The 14,382-nt window shown below is 59.0% G+C and overlaps 1 protein-coding gene across 1 annotated transcript in view; it reads right to left on the reverse strand.

Moving 5' to 3' along the window:
- The window catches only part of SMAD3 (SMAD family member 3), a 109,972-nt gene that overhangs the window by 3,826 nt on the left and 91,764 nt on the right, over window positions 1-14,382 (reverse strand). The window contains exons 5-7 of the mRNA XM_040643075.1: window positions 12,777-12,827; window positions 3,248-3,460; window positions 1,229-1,366 (exon numbers count right to left, since the gene is read on the reverse strand). Of these exons, the coding sequence (XP_040499009.1) occupies window positions 1,229-1,366; window positions 3,248-3,460; window positions 12,777-12,827 (402 nt within the window). The remainder of the gene's footprint in view (window positions 1-1,228; window positions 1,367-3,247; window positions 3,461-12,776; window positions 12,828-14,382) is intronic.

Raw genomic sequence — 14,382 nt, forward strand, 5'->3', positions numbered from 1 at the left:
CCCGGCTCAGCCACTCACCAGCTGTGTGCCTTTGGGCAGGTGGCTTAACCTCTCTGAACTTTCTCCTCACGTGAGGAGCCAGGATAATTGGAGAGGACCGAGAGCAAAGCCATAGATGTCCTCTGTGAACGCAAGCACACGATGTGCGGGGAACGTAGAGCGCTGTTCTTTCAGACCCGCGTTCTGAAGCTGACCGTGCCCAAAGCCCATCACTCGGCTGTCGTCCGCTACTGAGACGAGGAAACACGTGCCACACACAGTACCAGCGGGTCACACCCACACTCCACCAGCAGCATGGCCGGGGCTGCATGCCTGTGAGAAGTGGGCTCGGGCCAGGGCGCTCGGCCTTGGGTTTCTAAGTCCAGAGGCCCGGATGGGACCTGTCTCTGCCCGTGTTGCTGCGCAGCCGTGGCCCTATCCAAGCCATCCCCCGGGGTACAGCCTGACACCCTGTCTTGGAGGACAGGTGGGAGTCATCAGCTCCACTCTGAAAACCCACAAGAGCTCCCCAGAATAAAAGCAGAACTTCCTCACGTCCTTCTGCGGCCTGGCCCCAGCATGCTTTCTAAACATTTCCTGTCTCTTACGTGGCATCTCCAGCCAGAGCGCCACCTGTATGTGCCCTACCCTCCGTCACCCCCGGGCTTTGGCCTGTATCGTTCCCCTGCTTGGAAAGCCCTCAAGGTCCCCACCCCACCGTCACCCTGTGCTGAACGCCAGCCAGCGTTCAAGGCCTGCGTGCCTTCTCCACGATTCCCTAACCCATCCTGACAGTTTAACGAGTTTTCCTCCCTGGCTCCGAGAGCATCTCATCTGCGCGGCTAGCTCGGTGCTTCGTACCCTTCCTCGTATTACAGCCATCTGTGGCTTTGTCTTGTACGCTCAGCTGCTCCGTAAGGTCTGTGGGGACAGCAGCAGGGCCTCCCGGAGCCCTCCGTCTCCCTCAAGCACCTGGCACGGCGCCTACACGCCGAGCGAGTCTGCGGCATGAAGGAAGAACGCGTCCTGCCCGAGCCCCGAGTTGCGCAGCGACCCAGGGACCAGAGGCAGAGCCATCAGAGGCTGCGTCCGCTCCCCGGAGGGTCAAGGAGAGCACAGGAGGGCGGTGGGCCCAGCAGCAGCCCAAGGGCAGCCCCTCCGGGTTGGCCATACACTCGCGGCCGCGAAGGAAAGAGAAACTCCGGCGTCAGGGGCGCGCGCCAGGCCGGGGTGGGGGGAGAGCTCGTACCTGGCGGGATCTTGCAGACGGTGGCCGGGTGCCAGCCGTAGCGCTGGTTACAGTTGGGCGACTGGACGAAGATGGCGCTGTCGCTGAGACACTCGGCGAAGACCTCGCCTCCGATGTAGTACAGCCGCACGCCGCGCCCTAGAGAGAGCCGTGTCAGCCGCGCCGGGCTCGGGCCGACGCTCGCGGGGACGCAGGGTGGCCTCTGCAGCCGGCCGTGCCGCAGGACCCGGAGCGCAAGCTGAAACCGCACGGGGGACCCGGGGCGGGGGGTGGCACACGACGAGGGCAGAGGGCACGGGCTAAGTCTCCACGAACAGCCTCTGCCACGGGCGAGCCGTCGGCCACCACCAAGTTACTCCGCCTCTGAGCCTCCGCTTCTGCGTCTGGAAGATGGGGCGATGACGACACGTGCCTCTCCGCTAAGCGTGAGCCGCGCTACGGCCGCCGCTACACAAATCCGTTCGGCGGACCTGCGGAGCTCCTCCGGAGGCGGCAGACGTCCCAGGGGCCCTTCAGGACCGGCATGGCTTAATGCCACCCCCTGTACCTTCTCCCCTCCTGCATTTTTCTAAAAATTCCATAGGCTTATATCATTCACTTTTCCTCCATCTCTTAAATCCATTCCAGATGGACAGAAATTATTTTTAAATTGGCTCTGCAACCCGAGCAAGCAGTTACGTCAACACTCTGACAGTGAGTTCTCTCAGCCAGGGGATGTTCTCTTCTCCTGCACGGGAAGGCCTCTGTTGCTGCTTCTGGGGAAGAGGCCCAGGGGCTGGAAGACGGAGCCAGGTTTTACAGGCACAACGTCAAGTGGGAGAGAAACCAGGGGGCTGCTGGGAATTCTCCCACCTCCTCATCCCACAGTGGCCCCAGCGCCCCTTTCTTCTTGGTTTGGTGCTACAAGACTCGGTGTCACAGACACGCGGGGTGCAGGCAGACTCGGGGTCCACAAGCAGGAGCCATTGGGTTGCCCGTCAGGAGCAGAGGCAGAGATGGGAAGACCCGGACCAAAGGAACAAAACTTCTGTTTTGGTAATTTTTGAACTATTTTTATACAGAAAAGCATAAGGAGAAGAAGTAAACACCTATGGCTGCCACCCAGGATCAGTATCTTCTTTTAAGCAAATGGGAGGGTGTGGGCTCAGCGGCAGGGGCTGTTTGTCCCTAAGTCACACTCACGGTGTGGCCTCTGTAAGGCTCCGCTCTCCCCTGGGCATCAGGTGATTCCTGGAGAACGAGCACCCAGGCCCAGAGCCACGGCTTCCAAACTTTTCTTCTCTGAACCATAAAATCCTCTCCTCAAATGAAATCTTACATGAAGACCCAAGATACAATAGGAACAAGATCAGGGGTGCTCACGGGTTCACTCAGGACCAGACCCTGCCGCCCGCCCAGCTCTGGACTTTGCCCTGGAGCCGTGCAGCCAAGCTCCGGATGGTTACGCCGTCTTCGTGGCCTTCTGAGGGACTCGGGAGCCCCAAATTATGAATATCCTTAGCGTGATAATTTTATGAGCAAACCAAGTGACACACATACAGCTCCCTCTTCCATAAACTAAGTGGTCTCCGACCACGATCTGGGTGTTAGAGGGCAGAATGTCAGCACCAGTGCTGCAGCCTGGGTACATGAAATTAACAAATAAAAGAGCATTCCTTAGAGACAGACAGTGCCTACCTATCCACCTATCAGTACTCTAGGGGTATGTTAAGAGAATGACATACGTTGCCCTTTTCATAGATTTGCCATTCTTGTCCCCCCAGGTGAGTATTTTCCTCCGTGGCTTTCTCATCTTCAGACTTAATCTGTGTTTCCGAATGGGAATAACCAAGCAACGTGAACCCTCCTGGTCTGGCCCCTAACAGGGCAATACAGAGGTTGGGGGCTAGCCGGGGAGAGGGTCCTCCCCTAGGTCCCAGCAGGAGGTGCGGCCCAGCGTGGGTGGGTGGGTGGGTTCTGGGCAGAGGCTGCTGGGACCACCGTGTGCGGGGGGCGAATGGGGAGATGGGGCGCCCTTACCGATGTGCCTCCGCGTGAGCTCCACGGCCGCGTTCCTGTTGACGTTGGAGAGCAGCCCCAGGCAGAAGCGCTCCGAGTTGGAGGGGTCGGTGAAGCCATCCACGGTCATGGAGGGCTGCGAGGCGTGGAATGTCTCCCCAACGCGCTGGTTCAGCTCATAGTAGGAGATGGAGCACCAGAAGGCCGGCTCGCAGTAGGTGACAGGCTGCAGGTCTGGGGGGACAGGCCAGGCTACTGGGTCAGGGGCCCCCAGGTCGCCTGCTGCTCAGTGAGGTCCCCTGGGTGCCCCGTAAGGCTGTTTCTGTACCTCTCAGAGGGTGTTCTACTCCCCGAACCTCACGCCTTGTATTAAACTTGCAGGATCCAATGCGATAACTTGTGTTTGGAAAAGCCTTCCGCCAGCCTTGCCGCGTTCACTTGGTCTTAGCTCATAAAGGCCCTGTCCTGCCTGGCCGGCCTTGGCTTGAAGCAGTCTTCAAGGAGGGCACCGGCCAGCACCTGGGCAAGCCCGCCGGACAGGCCCAGCGTGTGCCTGGGGGCGGCCCTGCCTCCGGCCTCTCTCCCGGACTAACCCATGGTGAGCTCGGCCTCCGAAAGGGATTTCAGCTTCCAGCTCTGCCTGGTCCCAGGCCCTCCGAGCCCGTAAAATGACAAGGCTGGCGCAGCCCGGGGGGCTCCACAAGGCGCCGGGCCTCCAACCGCACAGGCGCGGTCTACAGCGTGAACCGGGCCCACGTCTCTTCTTACAGAGACTCTCCCACAGGTCCCCACGTGCTGTCAGGGTGGCTAAGACACAAGCTCACCTAAAACAGTCTTAGTTTGTCCTGTGGTCTCAACCAAGGGCTCCTCAGAGCAAAACTGCCATCTTGGGAGACGTTGGTTCTCTTTCTCCCAAGAGTTGGGAACCCCTGAAATAGAGGTTTCCCCTCTCATGATCCCCCCACCACCCTTCCTGGGACTCCCTCGCACTCCTGTCGCCTCCGGCCGCTCTGGTCCGCACCTGCCCAGGCACCCCGCCCTCCTCCCTGCATTGTCTCTGACACCTCGGCCGGTCCATGCCCAGCCCAGGGCCAGGCCCTTGTCCTTCCTCCCTGGCATCAGTGCCGCCACGTGCTACCAGGACCCCCAGCACTCCGGTCCAGCCCCTTCCAGCCACCCCCCTGCCCAGCACAGCTCCCACGTGGGCTGGAGTACCATGCCGATCTCACTCGCCGCCACCTTGAGTCCGCCTTCTTGGTGGAGAAGCAGGGAGCCCCCTGCCCCTGCTTGCTCCCTGCCTTGGGCCTCCAGCCCGATCACTCGCTCTGGCTCTTAAATACATTTGGAGCCGCCCGGGGAGGCAGGGCGCATCTGCAGGAGTTGGTGCGAGCGACGGCAGGGCTCCGTGCCAGCTCAGCCCTGGACAGAGGCCCCGGCGCACTGCCTGGAGGGCGAACCCGCTGGGAACCGGCTCCCCAGACCGTCGGAAGGTGCGGAGCACCAGAGTAAGAGATCAGAAGCTGTTCTGGGGGGGCCTGCAGGGCCAAGGGCCCAGATCTGCTTGTGGGGCCTGTGCCTACGATCCCACCTAAGGAGAAGAACGCCTACCACGTGCGTGAGGAGACGCAGCTCGGTACCGTCCCAGCACGCAGCACCCGCCCAAGAAGCGAAGGCTCGAGGGCTGGGACACCTAGATCGGCCTCCTCACGCCGGTGTCCTCGACGCCTCCAGCCAAACGATTCCCTGACTGGGGCGAGGCAGGAGAGCCTCGTCCGTTACAGGATGTCTCGTCTGTACCGCTAAAGGCCAGTGGCAAGCCTCCATCGCTCCCGGCTGGGCCACGACGGGACCTGATGGCTCCAGACACGGCCAGCGGTCTTCGAAGGCGCAGAAGAGCGCCCGGGGGGAAACCGCGGCCTGGAGGGTTAGCCAGGCTGGCGGCCGGAACGCACTCTGCGCTCGGGCAGGGACCAGCTGGGCGGCCGAGCAAACCGGCCCAGCCCCGGGTGTCAGCTGCCACGTCGCCCCCTGCAGCCACCGGGCGGGGAACCCTCTTTACGCGGAGGGACGGGGAGAAATCGCCGAGCGCGGGGCGCACATCAAGCACTCGATACGGGGTGCTGACGATTAGAACTGACGATGTACGTGAACCTGAGTACGTCCGGCTCCTGTCCTGGCCTCCATGGCGGGGGAGGCAAAGCGTCCTTGCCCCTTTCCTCTTTTCCCAGGGTAGAGGGAGGGAAGATGAGGGAAGGCAGGGGATCAAAGCTACTTTTAATAGCGGAGGGAGGAGTGACGGCACGGGGCGACCATGGCTTGTGGCCTGTGTTCCGGAGGTTGGGTTGAGCCACATAGGCCACATCCGGCTCTGGCGTCGCTCGATGCTTCGACATTCCAATGAGATAAGCTATATTCTAAACAATGTGGTCACTAAAATGTGAGCTATGTTGCTTTGGAGACCTTTAAAAAAAAAAAAAAAGGCCAAGAAATTCGAGTGTAATCCAAGCACTCAAAGGGGTCGGGCAACGCATCAGAGACAAGAGGTCCTGAGCAGGGGCTGCTGACCACCACTGCCCAGGGGCAGACTCTGCTGGCCTGGCCTGCCACCACAGCTTTACTGGGAAACGTCTAGTGCAGACCATCTCGGTCCCTGTGCGTCTGGCGTAGGTCGGCCTAGAGAGGCAGCTGGGGCTGATCTGCACTGGCCTTGGCTTCCCTGGCAAAGTACAGAACAGAGTCCTCACCCCAAATTATAAAGCCTTCCAGCACCCCCTGGGCTTAGTCCAGACAGGAGAGAGAGAGCTTGGCTCCCAGGAACCCTGGCACAGCCTACCCATCAAAAGAAGAGAAGCCACAGGCCACCCATCGGGTAACATGGTGCCAGAACCACTCAAGGGAAATGTGGGCTTTGAGGCAGCTCAGAATCAGAGACAGGCTTGGGGTCCTCGCCCAAGAGACCCCCCAAGCAGATCTGAGCCCTTATCCAAACATCCCTGCAACTTACAGATACACACTGGACAGGGTGGTGGAAAACACTGGACTCGGGAGGCTGACACATAATTAAGGAGATGCTAGTTTCGGGACTGGGGAGGGGGGAAGCAGTGCATCAGGCCAAGGCAAAGTCTGAAGGGTACCATTTTACCGAGTGCTGTTCAGATGAGCCGGCCTGTGTTCAGAAGCAGAACCAACCTGGGGCAGTGCCCCCGGCCACGTACTCACAAGTCTCCACAAACAACTAAAACCCAGCCCTGCCTTTCACCTCTGTCCCTCCTGGCACCTCTCAGCTGCTTCCTCCAGGAACTTCTGCAAGGGGAGCTGCAGACCAAACCCTACGGGCACCACTTCTGGGTTCTGCCTTGAATGGCAACTTCTTTTTAAATAGCATGTGTGTCATTTTTTTTTCCACACCCGAAGACTTATCCACGCCACGATTAAGTATAAGAGAAAAAGTCAGGACCCTGGAAGGGAGAACAGTACAAACAGGATAACCATGGATTATAGCTTAGCTACCAAGAGAGCACTCGGCTTGGTTCTGAGCTTCCTAGCAGACAAGGCAAAAAGGGAGCATCATATGCTACATGGCTCTGGTTGTGGACAGACAATGCTTACAAGTTCTGCAGGGGAATCAAAGCTTGTCCTGGCCCTAAGTCTCACAAGAAATCTTTTAAGAAACCAGGTGGCAACCTCTCCCACATGCATCGAGCCAGCCAGCCTGAGTCCCAAGTCTCCCAACAAATGCAGAGGTGATTTTGCATAAGGTTGCTTCTTGCAAAGGACCCGAAGACACGCCACTGAAAGCCTCCTCTGGGAGGATGACTCTAGAGGGCTAAGGGCACTTGCCTCCCTGACAGCGGTTTTGCTTCTCCAGGCCAAAGACTCGGCACACCTGGCGTGCTAGACGATGGCACGTGCCCAAGGCCGCCCGTGCACACGGCCCTGCTCCCAGCCAGACTGCAGAGTCCGTGCTACTCGCTCTTCCCGGGGCAGAGGTGTTGCAGACGCAGGCACCTCCAGATCCCGCCGCGCTCCGTCCCCGCCCCCCCCCACCCGGTGCCGTATCGGCCAGACTTCTCGAGTGGCGTGGGGCATTTAATTCATGGCTGGCCCCCTGCCCGCCTGACGGCGCTGGCTGGCTTCGGTTGTAAGCCCTATTCCAAGCTGGCATAGACTTTCTGTTTTGTTTAAGGAAAAGAAAACAGAATAAAACCCAGAAGGCAACGCTTGGATTAAGGGATGCCGATTAAAAACACGTGCGAGAGATTCAAATCCGGTAAAGGAAAAGGGGGGGGGCGGGGGGGGGCTCACTTTCTACGATGAATCAGAAGTGGGGAGCGGGCAAAGCCCTGAAAGTGCAAAGGCTAGAGGTCAGGACACGAATCAGGGCCAGGGCCAGGGCCTGGGCCCTGCTCACCTGCGGCAGGCGGCATGACCTCCCGTCCTGGAGACGCCGCACTCCAGTCCCAGGTACCCCCACGGTCCTAGCTCGGTCCCTGCCGCTCCCACTGCCTGGGCTGCAGCCCTTCAGCCCCGGCTGCCGTGGCTGCGGAACATCCCCTCCCCACTCTGTGCATCTGAGCACCGGTGTCCCCGAGGGTTGGTTCCTGCGGGCCAGGGACGGCGGGGTCCCTGCGCCAGTTCCAACCTATCTCATTAAGGAGGAGGACGACACAAAAAGGTGTGCGGGGAAAGCAGCCCACGCTCTCTCAGCGAGGGACCAGTCTGCTGCAGCCAAGACCAGACGCAAAGTCTGAGGCCAGAGCCTCTGGCTGGCGGCTGCCTTGTGTCGTCGGGACGCCTGTCATTTCTGCAGCTCACAGGAGATCAGAGCCTGAAGAGACCCTAGCCAGAGCTCCGCGCAGCAGCACGAACACCGGGAGCCCGGCCTCTTTCAGGGAAGCAGCGGTCTTCCCGCCGCCCCACGCCCCTGCCCCTTGCTCCTGGCAGGAAAGGAAGGTCCTTCAACGGGAGGCACTCTGCAAACCGTCACCCCATCACACTCCAGTGCAGCCGCTGCCCCGGGGAACTGCCTGGTACCGCTTTTCCCTCGGTCAAGGCCAAGGTCTCCCATTAAGGCAAGAACAACTTACTCACCAGCAGGGTCCAGCTCCTTATCTTTTTCCTCTTTCCACTTCCCTCCTCCTTCCCCTCCATTTGGCTCAATCCTTGACCTCAATGCTTAGGAAAGCCCAGGTGACTCATCTAGCACGATGTGTAAGGGCAGGCACGTCACCTGCTCACATCCCTTTCCCGCAGGACAGAGCTGCCGGGTCTCCCCGGAGCCTGCCTCTGACAAGGAGCGGAGCTGGCGTGCAGTCGTTCATCTGGGCCCCGCCCCGCGTCACCAGAAGTGGCCTCACTGCGGCAGGAGCCTCCGTCTCTTGCCTGGAGTGGGAAGGAAATTAGGAGCGGGCCAGATGTCTTCTGTTTTCTCTCTTCCTGCATTTCTTTGCAGGAAATAATCAGATGTCCTGAGATGTCCCCATCCTTCTCTGCCGTCATCTTGTCTTTTATTTGCCCTGCCCATACCACTGCCCGACCTCAGCCCTCAACTGTCCCCCAAGTGCTCCGAGGGTGCCCCTGAACTCCCGATGTCACCTCAAGGCCTCTCCTTCCAGCCTGCCCACTGGCCTCCCTCCCCTCTGGCTGCTGGGCTCAGCCCTCCCCTCGACCCTCGGTCTCTCCCCCAACCTCCTCCCTCCCAGGGGGCCCCATCGGTCCCTCTCTGGCCTTCTTTCCTTCTCTCCCAGCGCACCCACTCCCAGGACTTCAGCCGGACCTCTGCCAGCGTCTCCAGGGACCTTACAGGTGGCCGACAGGTTATAGGAGTAAAGTGTTGCAGCGGCGCTCAGATCTGTGGGCAAAGGCTCGATCCAACGGGCCTCCCTTCCGCAGGACGGCTCGAGGCCTTACCAAGGGAGTGCCCTGGGCGCCCTGGGGGAGCTACGGCACAGGCTTTCCAGACTCAGGTGACGACAAAACCCCGTCTCCCTGACCCCCCCTTTGGGAAAGGCTGCCTGCAGGCTAATGGCTGCCAAGTCGCACGGCCGCCCCCGCGTCTCTCCTGAAGGCCCGGCTGCCTCCTGGACACAGGCGTTGGCAACTCATTGCCACCTTCCGCCCCAGGCCCATCCCAGCTCCCGGATGTCCTACCTCACCATCCCCCCAGGTAAAGCTGGTCGGTAAGCGCCCGCTGACTGGCCCGCGGCCCTCTCACCGGCCCTCCCAGCCCCACTGCCATCTCTCCAAAGCATCCATCTTGTTCTCCTTCAGTTTAACAGCTTCCTAAGGGTGGGCTGTTGTTGTGGTTTTAATTTTGGGGGGTGGGGTTTGGCCACCAGCCATTTCCCCTAGACTTCAACTTCTATACAGCGGCTGGGTTAATCTTTATGAAGCGGTCATCAGATAACCAACCACCCTTCCTCCAGTGACTTCATTCATAGGCAAGACGGGAGTCACTGAGTGTGGCATTCAGGGCTCTTGGCTCAGTGCCTCACAGCCTTGTCAGCCTCATCTCCCCCACATCCCGACCAACCGCTACAGCAGCTGTCCTCTGAGCTCACCCTCCCCTTTCATGCCCTTCCTTCTAGCGGCAATGTCCTTCCCTCCTTCTCCAGCTCCCAGTGTCCCACCTGTCCTTCTGGGGCCAGCTCACATGTCACCATGACTCTGAGGTTTTCCTACATGATCTGGCACTCTCCTCCTTGGCCTATATGGTTCCCCTTCTACCTGCCCTCTTGGCCCCTGGCATAATGCCTCACGGGGGGACACAGAGCCCTCCTGCCCCCCCATCGGACCGTGAATGCCCACGTGGACGCCCCACGTCAGTACCTACTAGCAACACAGCAGAGCTGACTGAACGAATGAATTCCGTAGGGACACCGGCCGGCCTGGAGGCAGGTCCCGGGGGGGGCCGTCACTGCCTTCTCTGGACCCTCCGGCTACTTCGACCGCACACACTTCTTGTTTGTGTGATTACGCTTACTCCTGCCTTACCGATGCCCCACGAGGCCACAGCATCGTGACGGCGGGGTCTGTGACGCCTCCCTGAGCCCCCACCGGACCAGCAGGAAGTGCCTGGGGCATCCACGAGGAAGGAGGAGACAGGCTGGTGGGCAGCGCTCCCACCCAGGCTCCCCAACGCGAGAACCGCCCTCAACAAGTACCCTTCTAGAGCTTTGTCCGAGGAGGGGCTGCTGATGGGGGCGCTGGTCTAAACGATGCAGGAAGACCGTGTCCTGCCGCAGACGGGCTCCCGCTCTGGGTCCCGACGGCCTGAGTTCGAAGCTTCTCCCTTTACTAACGGCACGACCTGGCACGAGTGAGGGAACCATTCTATCCCTTGGCCCCCTAATCAGGAAAGTGGAAAATTATAAGACTGCTGTCTTACGCAGCGGTGTGAACCCTGGGTTAACACGCAAGAAGCGCTCCGAACAACACTAAGTTGTCAAGAAATGTTTGCCGTTATCATCGCCATCATCCATCCCCCTCCAGCTAGGATGCCAGGGGTCGGTGAGATTTCCTGGGTAGGAACGAAGCCAGTAGTTTTGAAGGGGTGAAATTGGGGGTGCCGGGGCCCCCCCGGCAAAGAGGAAGCCCTGATGTCTCACCACGAGTCCTGCCCCTGACTCATCAGCTGACTCGCCCCCCCGCCCCGCCCCGTTCAGGTGTTCCCAGCAGACGGCGCCCACTCTCCACCCACCAGGCTCGGGGGCTACTCCTTCCCTTAGAGAAATGACCTAAGAATTCTCGGCCCTCAGACAAGGGGCCTGAGGAATGGGGCAGCAGGGAGGGAGAACTGAGTCAATGGGACACCTCTGCCCCCAGTCCAAGTTCAAAACCCATCTTGTCGTCCTGATGCGTGCGATCTAGAAGGGAATTCCCAGCAAACTACCACCTGGGACAACTTTCATTCTGAACCACTGAGTCAGGCAGCATGGCTTCAAAGACCAGGGGCTGCCCCGGAGTCTCCGGACTCACAGGGCTGCTTGGCCGAGGGGCGGGGAAGCAAAACGGCCCCAAGTGAAATTTAAACCAGCCAACCTCAAAAGCTGGAAACCCAGAGTCGAGTTCGCAGTCCTTGCCTTTAATTTCTCAAGTGTTAACACAGCTTCTAGCCTTCAGAGTTTGTTTTTAATAACTCAGTCGGTCCTTTCACATCAGGAATGTGACCTTCCCTTTGCAAAGCCCAACACTCACAGTGATATTATGTTACAAAGATGTTAGAACAGATTCGCCAAAAAGTCACATTTCACACTGCCCACTTGTCAGCCTGTATGAAAGGGGTTTCAGGCATCTCCCGATGTTCCAAATGCTTTTCTTCATCTGATGCTATCAGTCAAGGACTGAAAGCAGCTGGGAATAAAGGCCAGGTCACCCCCCCCACCCCACCCGCTCTGATTCACTGAGCTTGGATATTAACTCTTCCTTTTCCTGAGCCACAAATCAAACCCCAGCAGTCAAGGCCTAGGCGAGATCAAACTCACATTTTTCCGAAACTACCAGACCAGCACACACACACACACACAAAAATTCCCTCAATAAAAACAGAGTGGCTGTTTCATGTGTCCTTTTCGTTTGCCCCGCGCGGGAGCTGAGGGGCGCTCCCGGGGCGCAGAAGCCAAGAGCACGCGGACGTGATGGCCCAGCTGCTCCATCACGAGACCGGGCGAGACGACAGAGGCAGCATCGAAACATGGGCGTTTACAGGATAAGAACGAAAAAGACGGGCGGACACTGTGATTGCCGCTGGCGAGGCCCAAACACGCACGCTGACCCGCACACATCAGAAGGACCGTAAAGACACACACGCAGCGTGGGAGGGTGGGGAGGTGACGGGCGGTTGGGCTTTTCCCCCCCCAATTTCCTCGTACCTTGTTATTTCAAATAAAAAGTACATGGGACGCCTGGGTGGCTCAGTTGGTTAAGCATCTGCCTTTGGCTCAGGTCATGATCCCGGGGTCCTGGGATCAAATTCTGCGTCAGGCTCCTTGCTCAGCAGGGAGCCTGCTTCGCCCTCTGCCCCTACCCCTGCACGCACTCTCTCTCTCACTCTGTCTCTCAGTCTGACAAATAAAATCTTTTTTAAAAAATAAGCTATAAAAAAATAAACAAAAAGTACAGAATTATGAGATGAAATTCTTGGATGAAATGCGAAGTGTCTCTTGAAACCAGTCGACAGAAGTCGGGGGGCTGCAGTCCCCTCTGCTGCCCGTGGCTTTGCATCAAACCACACGCATACGCTTGGCTGACTACAGCTTCTCGGCTCCTGAGCACAAGGTTTGGGGGATTTTCATTCACTCACGTCTGACTGCCACCCAGGGGAAATACAAACCCGGCACATGGTCGCCTTTTTCCTGCCACTGCTGCTCTCAGGTTACCCTGTTCTGTGGGTGACCCCAGAATCACTGTAACCAGAAACCTGATGGGTTGAGCTCAGGTGATGGTGGGGGTGGGGGGGGAGAACCTTGCCGTCAGGGCCCCCTCCCCACACTGGCCACCAGCCAGCGCTGCAGCTAGGGGGTGACGGTCCCAGGGATGAGGAGATACTTACCCAAATTATTGTGTGCTGGGGACATCGGATTCGGGGATAGGTTTGGAGAACCTGTGAGGTGAGACACAGTTGTGAGAATAGAACATTCTTGGCTTAGAGAGCCGAATTACTGAACGCCTGCATCAAGATGGGGGCAGCTTGACGGAGCAGGAAGATAACCCTGGGGTGAGCCTTCAAGGCCCAGAAGGAGCCCTGACCCGTGTCCCTGCTCGACTTTCCATCCCTGGGTCGCAGTCTTTACCTGTGGCACACACAGATCATCGGGTCACCTCAGAGGTCTCTCCCAGGACTTGGTGTGAGGGTCCTGACCGAGCCCGTGGTGCACGGCACGGGGCTCCCCGGCAGCTACACCCCCAGGGAAACAAGACAGGCAGGGAAGGCCCTCTGCCCAGCCTCGCTCAAAGGCCCCGGCCGCAGAGTCTCGCCCTCCAGGCCGCAGAGTCTCGCCCTCCTGCACCGAGAGGCTCACAGCTGCCCATCCCCAATCTAGCCCCTTCCCTAGGTCCCAGGAAACTCAGCAAGCTGCCTCAGAAATCCCACAACACTGCAACCAGACCGACGTGTGAGGGATGATGCCGCCTGTAGGAAAATGTCCAAACCTACCCAATTCTCCCTCCCCGGCTACCTTCTCTCCTCCCCTCGCTCCCAGAAAAGAAAAAAAAAAAAAAAAAGCATGACATCGGTCTCCAAGCGGCCCCTCTCCGCGGAGGAACTGGGCTCATCCCTGCGTCCCGTCACCAGAGGCCTGGGGTCAGTTATGCAGGAACGGCCCTGTGGGGGGCGCACTCCCCCAGACCTGCCAGACCGCCCGCAGAGGCGCCTTGAGCTGTTAATGGGGGTCTCTCCTGCTCCCCACCTCAGCTGTAACCTCGTGGAGGGTGAGGGATGAGCCGCGGGCTCCAGAACCCAACCCGTAAAGGGATGAGGAAGAGTCTTAGAAGAGGCACAGCTTCCGAGTTGGCCCCGGAGTCCCGGCATGCTACCCGCATATCAGCTGGGGGATTTTAGCAAAGTGGTTTCACCTCTTTAAGCCTTGATTCCCCCCCCCTTCAGGTATAAAATGGGGATAATAGCATCCACCCTGTGATTCATAGACGTGAAGGGTGGTCGTGCGTATACAAATGGCTGTGCCGTGACTGGCACACAGCAGGCATGCTATAAATGCTGGTGTCCTGTTTGGTGGCAGCCCAAATCAAGAAGGCCCAGGAAGGCCTGGCCTGGAAGGGCACATGTGCGTGTCAGGGAAGCCACAGGGCTGGACAAGGTGGTCCTCGGACCCCAACTAGGGTCACTATCACATCTCAGCAGCCAAGACAGCAACTCGACTGGTTTCCAGGTGGACGACGTTGAGTCAAGAACAGAGGATAAGCAGGAGACCCCACCCACCCACTGGCTGGGGGTCCCTAAAGCCCAATGTCCACCTCTGACAGCTTGCGGATGGCCACAACAGGGATCCGCAGGTACACTGATGGGGGGAGAGGAAGAAAGAAGGGGGGACAGAGGGAATGGGGCAGAAAGGGGAGGTAGGGGGCTGGGAGAAATGAGAGCTGAGCAGGGAAAGGGGGCTGGCTGCTCATTCTGTACTCGGACCCTCTCCTTTGGTCTG

Source organism: Ursus maritimus, unplaced genomic scaffold, assembly GCF_017311325.1.
Source record: "Ursus maritimus isolate PB19 unplaced genomic scaffold, ASM1731132v1 scaffold_27, whole genome shotgun sequence".
Lineage (NCBI taxonomy): Eukaryota > Metazoa > Chordata > Mammalia > Carnivora > Ursidae > Ursus > Ursus maritimus.